The 12,310-nt window shown below is 43.2% G+C and overlaps 2 protein-coding genes across 4 annotated transcripts in view; one reads left to right on the forward strand and one right to left on the reverse strand.

Moving 5' to 3' along the window:
* Positions 1-7,887, reverse strand: part of gsk3ab (glycogen synthase kinase 3 alpha b) — a 103,980-nt gene extending 96,093 nt beyond the window's left edge. For both annotated transcript variants that reach the window (XM_060921533.1, XM_060921532.1), the window contains exon 1: positions 7,506-7,887. In XM_060921533.1, coding sequence (XP_060777516.1) covers positions 7,506-7,680 — 175 coding nt within the window. In that variant the 5' untranslated portion in view covers positions 7,681-7,887. The remainder of the gene's footprint in view (positions 1-7,505) is intronic.
* Positions 7,888-9,704: 1,817 nt separating this feature from the next.
* The window catches only part of znf526 (zinc finger protein 526), a 63,097-nt gene continuing 60,491 nt past the window's right edge, over positions 9,705-12,310 (forward strand). For both annotated transcript variants that reach the window (XM_060921534.1, XM_060921535.1), the window contains exon 1: positions 9,705-9,966. The gene's annotated coding sequence lies outside the window, so the exon portion shown is untranslated. The remainder of the gene's footprint in view (positions 9,967-12,310) is intronic.

Here is a 12,310-nt window from a genome sequence, read left to right on the forward strand (position 1 = left end):
TGACCACCTGTGCCCACACATTAAGCTGGTCACAATGTCTGTAAATTCAGTGAATTACAGACTTTTGTTTATCCCGCCACACAATAACACAGAGGTGCGGGGGTAATTGCGAATTACCAGAGGTCCATAGGTAATACTTATCCCGTGCGAATAGGGCTTTTGATTCTGCTGAGTCTACGATAGCTTGTTTGCGCCTCGCTTGACCTGTTGCCAGTTTCACTGTTTTACGATTTTGCCTGCCGTTCTGGATTGTTTACCCTCTTCGCTCGTATTAATAAAAACACACCTTCTGCACTTACACCCGTCTCCCAACCATCTCTGACGGAATACTTCACACTCCCTGACAAAGAGAAGCACATTCACCTGTTCATACGTCATGTTCAGGAACAAACTCATGTTAACGGCGCTAAAAACAGCACCGTCAAACGGTGCTGTTGGAGTCTTGTTCTCGGACTCGACTCGGAATTTAACGACTCGGGCTTGAACACTGGGGACTCGAGACTGGACTCGGACTCGAGGTTTAGTGACTCGACTACAACACTGACTCACTCGGTGTTTTTTGTTTTTCGCACTATTCTGCGTAAACTCTACAGACTGTTGTGTGTGAAAACCCCAGGAGATCAGCAGCTTCTGAAATACTCAAACCAACGCCCACAGTGAAAGTCCCACTTTAAGATCACGAGTTTTCCCATTCTGATGTTTGAAGTGAACATTAACTGAAGCTCTTGATTTGGATCCGCATGATTTCATGCATCGTGCTGCAGTCGAGGGATCGGCTGACGAGAGAACTGCATCAAGCAGCAGGCGGATGGGTGGGTGTTTCTAATAAAGTGGCTGAATGTATAATGCTTACTGATAAAGGAGCCCTGATGGAATCGTGTTCCCGCTCTGAGGTAGCAACAATCCAGCACTGAACAGCCTCAAGCTTGAAAAACACCTCGATGAAAAGTGTCACATAACCGCCAACGTGCACAAACTCGACCCTCTTCAAAATGAACGAACTTGAACCATTTTCTCCACCAAGGGGTAGTTGGAACTGGGAACAGTGTGCGTGTAGAATCATGACAGCAACAAAAAAAAAAAAGGTTTAATACCCTATTCACTAGGGCTGTAACGATATGCGTATCGAAATCGCGATACGCAGAGCCACGATCCGTATCGCGATACAAGAAGGCAGAATCGCGGTACACCCTTTCAAACTTCTCCTCAGCCCAAAAACAGAGGCGCTTCCAAACTTCAATTTATGAATACTTTACTTTTTATTTAAATTACATTTTAAACTTACTTAAATTACTTTTATTTTTTTTATATCTATTAGTAAGTCGTTTTTTCGCCGACCTGCGACAATCTTCTGCGAGTCACGCAACGTCCACACTCGCCACTGGCAGAGCATTCATTTCTTTTAAGCGGTCGCCATGCTGGTTGCGATGCGGGGAGCGAATCTGTAAACAAGCAGCTCATTGGCTGGCTAGGTGTGCCACAAGCCAATCACAATCACTTGACCGGAAAGGCATGCAGTGTTGCCAGATTGGGCGGGTTTAGGTGCTTTTTGGCTGGTTTTGAACATATTTTGGGGTGGAAAACGTTAGCAATATCTGGCAACACTGAAGGCATGTCTGCTTGGGCGGAAGCCTTCTGCAGCAGTTACATTTTGACACGCGACCAATGTTTCACCATAAAAATTCCGTAATTTCCATCTGTTTTCCGCGATCACAGAAAATCATTGGCCCTATGAGAGTGAGACGGTGAGAGAGCCCCCCCCCCAAAAAAAATCTTAACGGATTTACACGATTTGGAAAAATGACTTTTTCAGAACTGAAAAAAACAGAGCTTCCGGCTCAACAGTATTATTTAGAGAAATAAAACAATCTTTGGATATACATTTGTTCATTTTTGCATACATATTACTCATTCTCTGCAGTGGTCTGAATTATTTGTTATTAAATAGTTAATGTAAGTAAGGAAGTAAATGTTAAGTCAAATTTACTACTTTAAAAAAACATTTAAAAAAAAATTGTGGGCGTATCGAATCGTGGGTCAAAAATCGCGATACGAATCGAATCGTGAGTTGGGTGTATCGTTACAGCCCTACTATTCACACTGAAAACTGTTGATTTATTGCCGTTCTGCTGTAAAGGTGTCATGTGGGAATGGGAGCAAAACAGTCAAGTCGAAACGTTAATCTTTTGCCACGGCTTTAGTGGGAATTGGAACCAATGGATCAACATGTAGTGATGTTTCTGGCGATGGTGTCAAGGATGCAGCGATACTGCAATGGAACGACTGACACCTACTGAATACTCATACTGCCTCACTAAAGCGACAAAACCAAAACAACAAAGAAAGAAAACATCAGCCGATACGGGTGGATATTGGAATTAACGAGACGTCATATCCGGTCTCGCGGAGGCGGGTTCACACCATTGCGTGAAATTAAATACAGTCAGGTGGGAATGTGTGACACACAGACTGAGTGGGAATGAAAATGTGTTGTCCATCACGTGTTGTTTTAGCTGATACATTAACAGGTTTTGTATGTGAAAGTGGCTTCAGGAGGTACAGCAGGGTTCTACAGAAAATATGAAGTAGCCGGATTTTTAAAAAAAAAGTAGGAGGCGGCTCTGGAATTTGCAACGGCAAAACCGCGCTAATGCTAGGTAAATTATTAACCATTTCTCTGTGAAATACTTGCAAAATATGCATGAAATTTCCTTCCAGATGTGCATGTGCTTAGCTTTCTCAGTTACCCTCTGCAGTACGCTGCCTGGCTCTGTAACAGAACTACATGGTGAGCTTATTTGGTGCATGTGCAATGTGCTTTTGTATAGTCTTAATTTCAGCATAATTACTTGTACTTGCACTTTACGTATGAAGCCTGAGCTAAGGGACCAGACATCTCTATGGGAGCTTAGGCACTCCAGGTTGCTTCTGGATATAAAATTAACAATTCTTAAGGGGTGTTCACACGGCACATATTTGCGTCGATGCTGCGCTGATGTATTTTGCTCCAATATATCTTACACCGGTGTAAATTTTGTGGAGTGTTCACACGTCACAAACCTGCTTACTAGAGAGAAGCGTGTTAGCACCGGTGCAGCCCCACTTGCGTTCACGCGGCAGTTTTTGCGACCGTGCTATACGATAGTAATAATGCGGAAATGAAATATGCGCATGCGTGAAAATGTACTTCCTTTTCCCGGTTGTCATGGCGTCACCAAGCGCCGGGAAAACAACGTGGATGAAGACACCAGTGTTGCCAGATACTGCTGACGTTTTCCAGCCCAAAATATGTTCAAATCCGCCAAAATGCACTTAAAACCACCCAATCTGGCAACACTGGAAGACACGCAGTTCTGTTGTTGTTGATATTCGCCATTTTGGAAGCGCAAAATACCAGGATACAAGTTATGCAATGCCCGTATGTAATCAACTCTCCTCACGCGTAGCGAGTCTACCCCTGTAGCGTTCAGACGGCCCATTTTATATCGGTGCTGCCCCGCAAACTAGCATTTACTCCGGAGTAAATTTCTTAAACCACCTCCTGAGCAGGGTTCGATTTGCACCGGTTTAAGCAGCTTTCAGGGGCTACACCGGTATAACTTTATACCGTGTGAACGCTCTACCGGGGCAGCCCCGGTGCTACACCGGAGTAAAAGTTGCCGTGTGAACACCCCTTTAGACATAAAAATACCAATTACGATATATATGAGTGATTCCACGCTTATGGGTACTGAAATGGGGACATGAACTTTTTAAAAATTCACCTAAAACCATTTCTTTTTTTACCATCAGGTCACAAAACATGTAATCTTTAATGAATGATATGTTAAAAGATAACTTTAATTTTCTGAGATGTAATAAAAACATATTTATATGCCAAAGTCAGAACGTAACAGAAGTGTTGTGGACATATATATTCTCAATTTTAACAATGTAGAATTACTTTTTGAAACATAGGAAGGTGATGTTTTAGCAAATATAATTAATAAACCTGTGTAGTAGAATAAACATACACATTCTTTCAATAAGATTAACATGGTATATAGCTAGATTGTAATTAATTTGTAACAGACGCGAGATGGACAATCGTAACAGAAGTAATGTAACAGACATCATTTTGGAACTCATAGGCTTGACTTTGGCATATAAATATGTTTTTATTACATCTCAGAAAATTAAAGTTATCTTTTAACATATCATTCATTAAAGATTACATGTTTTGTGACCTGATGGTAAAAAAATAAATGGTTTTAGGTGAATAAGTTCATGTCCCCATTGCAGTACCCATAAGCATGGAATCACTCATATATAAGGTTTTCGTTTCTTCTTCAGCGGCATTTTATGAAAACTGAGTGAAATCGACTGCAACGACAACCAATTGCGTCTTTACCGTTGTCTGCTACGGTGTGGTCACACGGTCCGACTCAGCCAATCAGAGCACGAGCATCGAACAACAACTATGACGTCGCTTCTGGTCATGCTAGACCCAATTCGAACCCTGTGTCCGAAATCATTCACTTGTTCACTACTCACTATCGAGGGAATTACTATATAGAGGACTATATAGTGAGCTCATTGGTAAAACGGAAAGAAAAAACAAACAAACCCGCATTCGGACACTACTCCGCCGCGCTGTTATTTACACCATAACTGTTGCACAATTAAAACGGGCCAGATCAGTCGGCTGGTGGGTTTTCAAAATAATAAATACATGCATGTATTTTTGTGATAAATCCATATTATATTATACCGAGCGTATAATTTCCCACATTAATCAATACAAAGTACTCTGTGTCTGCTGCATCTTTCAGCTCTTTGAAATCAAGGCTGAATACTACTTCTTTGCCGCTGCCTTTTATTCAATCAAATCTGAGGCTTTTGATTAACTCCTCGCTCTGCACTGGAACTTTTATTCCTGTATTTTATCTGCCTTGTTCTATTTTAGCTTATTTTCTATTCTCTTAACCTTTTTAATTAGACTTGAATGTCTGTTTATAATGTTTCTTCCTCCGTCCGTTCACCCCAACACCCCCCCCCCACTGTGACCACAATGCCTGATGGGATATATTGCTTTGGTTAGTGACCGTCGGTTGTACGCTACTTCTCGTGGTGCATTGTGGTGCACTTTGAGTGCACTATATAGGGCGGAATAATTCTCATTATACATTCGGACAGCACTACAAAATGGCGTGCTCGCTACATAGTGGACACGGAGAAAACAATTTCATGGTGAAATAGCAGCAAATTACGGGCAGCGGACATTGAGAACATTGAAAGGTGAGGTGTGTTTTTTTTTTTTCCTTTCTAGGATCGAGTAGCCGGCGCAGACCGTCTCCGGTTGGGCGGAGAAGAAAACTGGCGGACGCCAGCGCTTGTGGATGTCTGTTACCCCTTTTCCACCAAATCAGTTCCAGGGCTGGTTCACAACTCGTTCAACTTGCGAGCCAGCTGAGAACCAGTTTGCTTTTCCATAGCTCGTGGTGCTAAGGGGAGCCACGTCAGTTACGTCGCTACGTTTGCATAAACCTTGGGGCGAATATCGAAGCAACAACAATGAGGGCAATTCCATGTAAATGTCAACCTCACCATGCAAAAATAAAGCAACATGTAATACATCAAAACCACTCCGGGAGATATCGCCTAGGCCTGTATTTTACAGATGTGAATAAGTTGAACCAATTTGTCACAAGAATTGTTCCCTTCGCCTTAATATGTCAGTCTTTCTTTCTTATAATGTAAACCCCAAGCTAAAATCAACTTTGATCATGTACAATTCTATATTATTGCCACAAGCCACAGAAATGTATGCTAAAATCCACAAAACAGCAAAACAATAGCCATCCTCAATATTATTTAAGAACTTTGATAGTTTTAGCTGATATTTAGAGAGTTTTTCAAAGGGTTATGGTGGTTAAATTGCTGATTTTCTAAACATATGCCATGTCTATTTCAGACGCGTCACATCCGTAACGGAATTTCGTCACATCCATAACGCTGACTTTTCCTTCCGAAACTCTGCATGAAATACAAAATATTTTAAACAAAGATTTTTTAATATTCACCTTGGACCCCTCTATCAAATGGATTTCTCCATTTCGACATTAGGTTTACAATTTCACAGAGTTTGATAAAAACGTACAGTCACCCAAGAAAAGTGATACTTTTTCTGTCACATCCATAACGCATCTTTTATTGGCATTTTCTGGCATGCCCTAGATGTACTATGGGAATTGTTCTTGTTCTATCACTTCTCCAGTATGGTACAGCCTTAAAATATGCAACACCTGTTTAAATACTGGGAGACAATAAAACATGCACTGGGTCATTTGTTGCCATTTTGAGTTCAAGTGTCACGTCCATAACGCTGGAATTGCTCATAACAAGAATAATGGATGACTTCGCGTTTGTACAGCTGCTGCTTCTCGGCGCTTAAAAATGGCGACCTTTTGCGGTCTTGCGATTGTTGTTGGTCTTAACAGCTCCGCCCCCCGCGCTGACGTAAGCGGTTCTTTCCTCTGGCCCAGCAGAGAGTTGGTGCTAGCCTGGAACCGGTTTTTCTGGCCCCAGAGCCAGTTCTTTGTCAGTGGAAACAGAAAACCCGGTTCCAAACTAAGCACTGGCCCCGAACCAGCCCTGGAACTGCTTTGGTGGAAAAGGGGCATCTGTACAGCAGCAAGACCCCGCCCATTGAGGCGGGGCAAAGACAATTCAGAAAGCATTTCATTGGATAAACACAAGACTAGTACTGGATGAATCATCAAAAAAAAAGAAGAGGTTTTTCAAGAATAATTTTCTGTGAAGAGCCTGTTCGGCTGTATTGGTGAATATAACAGTAAGTGATGGAAACAAAAAAAGGTCTGAAAGCCCAGTCTGGATTTCCGTGGTGATTTTAAACACACAGCCCAGCAGGGAATGAGAACGAGAACAAGAACAAGGTCGTACTGCGGTACAACAGGACTGTCTTAGATCCTAATAACACCGATCAGAGATTCACACCTTTCACGTCCTTGTGGTTAGTAAGTGGTTAACCCCGGGGTTTGATCAGAACACTCGTTAGTGCTGTCAGGGACACATCAGCCACGGATCCACAGTACTCACATCCCCGGCTCTTCACTGGGACAAGTTAATTAGCTGAGCTTTGTTCTAATGATCCATCGAAAAGAATTACAGTTGAATATCTGATTCTTATTAAAAAAAAAACAGCTTTTCAATCCCGTCGTCTTATTTTCATTCGTGGCAGGACCGGTTTACTCTTCACCTTCTCTGCCCTACTCGATATTTCATGAGTTAGCATACAGTCCGGCTAGATATTCCCGGTTAACAAAAACAAGGCTAGCTAAAAGCTTAGCAACCAGGCTGCCGTTAGCTACATAAAGTAGGTTAGCACTGATGTGTATGGATATATTTATATTTCTTTTTTTTTGCGAAATATGTGGTATTAAGGCGATATTTATTGATAGTCAGGGATTATAAATATGCACCGAGCTCAGGAAAATGATACTTACTGCTAAGCTTCAAGTTTCCAAAGCCAGTCGAAGTAGCGCCGGAGGCCTGAGCAGCCCCGGACTTTCCTGAAGCGCTTCCACCGGCAACGGCGCTTCCGGCGGCGGCTGCAGCGGCTCCCGGAGCCCCCGGCGGTTCGGCAAACGAGCTGGTCCTGGGCCGCCCGCTGCCGCTCATTTTCTTTTCTGTGAGTGGGCAGGGGGGGGAAAGTGTATCGACAAACCAGGGCCAGGCGTTTGATAGCTGTGTCGATTTAAACCACAATAACTACTATGAAAAAAAAAAATAAAGACTGATTGAATGGTATATCAGCAGGACTGTAGCTCCGTCTTCTCTTTCTTCCCCCTGTCTGGTTGTGTGGTCCGACCTGACGTACAGCAACGTGCTGACCGCATAGCCTTATGGGTAATGTAGTTCAACTCATTACTCGCGGCTCTGCTTGGACCCCTTCGCAGTAAACGTCATTCATACGTAAGCGGAAATTGCGCGCGCAGCCTGGACCCAAAAAAGACTCAGAAATGCCTAGTTGTTGTGTTGTCAGAATCGTAGCAGTGATGGGGTTAAAATGTACAGAATTCCAGCAGGATCTCACCCATTCCAAAAAAATCGCCGACGTCTATGACTACAAGCCATCAAACGTGTAGACTGGGATGAAAGCACCATCAAAAATGCAGCGCCCACTTCATCACAGTAAGATCAGGCTATTTATTAAATCTTTCTTTTTTATTCTTTCTAGTCTTCGTTTATTGATGTAGCAAAATACTTTGGTAGCGTTTGTCTGATTAGCTGGGTCATAGTTACACAATGTAATCTATATTGTTAGCATGTTAACTTAGCTTCGCATGCAGTTTTGTTTGTAGGAGAGGTCTCGCTTGACTCAAGCAGTCCAGATTTTGTGCCATCATTATTTGTGTATGCCGAAAATCACAATTTTAAAGCAAGGATGGAAAGGTAAAATTGTGTGCCCTCGCTCTAAATGCCAACTTGCGTTGAGTGCTCTAACCTACAGTAGCTCCCGCCCCGTTCAGTTTCATTTCTGCTCTCGCTTTTTACGCAGCTCTGATTTCTCTTAGCTGCACTCTTTACACTATCATTCCTTTCATGCCATCACCTCCTGCAAATTGCTGTTTAGTGTTGGGATTTGCTGTTGTAGCTAAAGCCACATTGCCATCACGTCACTGGCATAATTTGATTAAAACAAAATGAATATGAATGTCCCATTGTTAATCAAGTTGTACATGCCCGCACATAACATAATCATATGCGTCTAAAGACTTGTAGGCACGAAGTTTTTCGTGGGTGTAACTAACACTGAAGTCTTGTCAATAAGGTCCGAGTATATATCTGGCCATTGTATACCAGGGAACTTACTAACATCGTCCGTCCACTCTTTAATTAAATACGCGATGTCCACTTGTTAGAGTTAACTTATTTATGTAGCATTCTCGATCTTGTAACGACAATTGTTTGGCATAATCTGACAGCTCATATGCTGCATTCATGTGCTATGGGAATGATGGTAAATACCAAACGCCGACATGGAAAGCACACATGAACGCCCCCTCTTGTGGTATTTTCCACTGGGCAACTCGTAGAAAATTTTGATACACGAGTTGCCGAGATGAGATGAACTTTAACCTTTTCAACATGGCGGCGAGCGGTACAAGACACTTGAATGCTAAGCATTGTATGCTATTAAAGTTTTTTTTTTTACTAGTACTAGTGGGTAGTTTTTGGTGTCTATGCAATGTTGCGTCATTAACAAGTGTAATATAATACGTTAGAAATCCGTTTCCTTTAAAATGTGTTATGGTTTGTTTTTACCTATCCAGAGCAGACGCTATTGCTAACGATAACTAACTATTGCTAACTTGAATCTGGTCCATCTTTAATTTGTCAACAACAACAAAAGCATGTGAACACAACACACTGGTAAATACCACTTCCCAACTGGAAAATATCATCTTCCCATAGCACATGAACGCAGCATCAATGACAGCTTCGAAGAAGGAATCTCTAACGTAAGCTTTTTAAATGTATAGACAGATGAAAACGTACATCTTATAATTTCATACCGTTTATTTATTATAATTATCAGTCAGTCATGGTGCAGGATAGGTATGGTAATTAAAAAAAAAAACACACCAAACAATCATGTTCCGTTTACACTAAAGCTTGCTTTTTTTTTTTATTATTGACAGGTTCAAAGTCCAATCAGCGGCTGTGAAAAACCGCACGTGACCCGGAGGAGGCGGTCCAGCATGCACACACTGCGAAGACAACGGCTAGAGGAAAAAAGATCGAATCCCTGACTCCGGGCGTTTATATAACCGCGCAGAAAAGCTCTGGAGTTGTCCGTGTTGGTTTGTTAATTCGGCAGAAAACCGCACCGAAGAAGCTGTACGGGTCCTGGAGGTGCTGTAGAGACCGCAGCGTGAGGCGGTAGCACACGGCGAGATGGAGGTAAGAGGAGAGACGGGTTTAGAGAGCGGAGGGGAAAGAAGGCCTCGCCTGTGTGCGACAGACCTGCGGGGAAAAGTGAAGAGCGCCGCCTAAAGACCGCCGCGCTCCGGCTTAGCATAGGAGCGAACACCGCGGGGCGCTCGGAGAGAAGAGTCCGGGGGAAAACACAGAGACAGAGCGCCGCCAAACGCTCGCCACCAGCCAAAACCACTTCATATATCAATAACTGGATTAAAAAAAAAACCCCAAACCGGGTCCGAAGCAACGGCGAGAAATAATAACACGACGGTTATTATTCTCTGTACTGTTTTTACATTTCGTCATGGCTGCGTCAGATATGCGCATACTACCGCCTGACCAATTAACTCCTCTCCTGCGTTCTGCTTGTGCTGTTTTGAGGCTCACTCAAGTCATAATGATAGTCACGTGATTGAATAATTAAACTGCATTATTGCCTTATTTCTTGCGGATGGATGGATGGATAAATATTCTGGTGTTTTTGCTTATCAAATACTCCTAAAATTACTAGTCAGATATCAGCCCTGAATACTGACACGATTTTTTTTTTCTTCCTGGGCTGATACCAATTATTAGGTATCACATAATATCACAATATTCATTTACCATAGATTTGATGTTTGCAGTTTGTACAATAATTCCATTCTTAAGCGTCCGAATTGAATTTTCGGATGAAATATTTGCACAGTGATCAAAAGTAGGTTTGAGACCGAAAGGTTGCAGGTTCGAGTCCCTGGACCAGCTAGCCTGGGCGTGACGCAACACAAGGGCCTGTTGCGAGCTTAGTCTGGCCAGGCAAGCTATCTCCAGCTCTTCCAAGCTCCCGAAAAATCGGGAGCCAATCAACTTTGAGCATCTCCAACGGCCCTGGGTAGAGGCGTGTTCAAGGCACTGACGTAGTAGAACTGCGACCGGAAGCCATAGATTGTTTACAGAATCTATGCCGGAAGCGCTTCGTTCACTAGAAACATTACGAACATGGAGCAAGTTCTCATTGAAAACGGAGCAAAGAGCAGCCCTGGAGGGATTTATTGAAAGGAAGGATGTTTTCGCCTTGCTCCCGACCGGCTTCGGTAAGAGTTTAATCTACCAGTTAGCCCCGTCGCGTCACATACGTCAGAGGAAAGAGTGATGTGATTGGTTTAAGCTTCGTCACAGCCTTTTCTGGCTTCGACCAGTAGCAAACTGAGGCGTTTCAGGGAGGCGGGTCAACCACGCACTTTGGGAAACGGTTGGGCTTAATATCTTTGCCAGACCAAATGCTCGCAGAGCTTTGAAGTCACGTTAGCCAGACTATGGACCAGCAAGAATGACTGACTGACTGACTGAAGTGCCCTTGAGCAAGGCACCTAACCCCCAAGTGCAGTGGGCAGCCATACTACAGTGCCCGGGGAGCAGTCAGGGGTCGGGTACCTTGCTCAAGGCCGCCCCACGTTAACCTAACTGCATGTCTTTGGGCTGTGGGGGAAACCGGAGCACCCGGAGGAAATCCACGCTAAAATGGGGAGAACATGCAAACTCCGCACAGAAAGGCCCTTGCCGGCCACGGGGCTCGAACCCAGCACCTTCTTGCTGTGAGGCGACTGTGCCGCCGTCAGGGCTCTACACTAACTTTTTTTTTTTTTTTTTCAGGAGCACACGTGCTCCTAAGTTAAAAATTTTAGGAGCACAGAGAAAAAAAATGGGGGCACAAGTAGGTTTTCATTTTAAAAGTTTATTGCAGCGCAAACCTTAGACACACCAACACGTAAAACGCAAAATTCAATTGAGAATGAATGAATGAACAAACAAATGAATAACGAACAACTGAATGAATGAACAAACAGTAGCTAAACAGAGAGCAGAGCTCAGCAGAGCTAACAACATCATCAAGGACAGCGCCCACCCTGGCTCTGAGTTCTTTGACTTGCTGCCCTCAGGCAGGCGTTACAGGTGCATCACAGCAAGGACCAACAGACTCAAAAACAGTTTTTTCCCCACAGGCCATAACCACCTTGAACAATTAGCCTTTTTCACATTACGTCACTTGCAGGGGAACTCGTATCCGTTTTCAGCCTTTTGAATGGAAGAAGGGGTATACGGCGGCAACATATGTTAACAAAACCGTCATTCACAGATAAGACTGATAATAATATTGCGCATTGTTGTTTATCATTACGTATTGTTAGCGACCATTCCAGTCACCTATCTGCCTTGTTTTGGAAAGGAAGTTTACTGACTTTCTATGGTTGCTACTTGTTAGCCAGCAGATTAGCATGCCGCCTCTTCTTCCATTCAAAAGGCTGAAAACGGATGTGAGGTTCTTCTGCAAGTGACGTAATGTGAA

This window comes from Neoarius graeffei, chromosome 5 (genome assembly GCF_027579695.1).
Source record: "Neoarius graeffei isolate fNeoGra1 chromosome 5, fNeoGra1.pri, whole genome shotgun sequence".
NCBI lineage: Eukaryota > Metazoa > Chordata > Actinopteri > Siluriformes > Ariidae > Neoarius > Neoarius graeffei.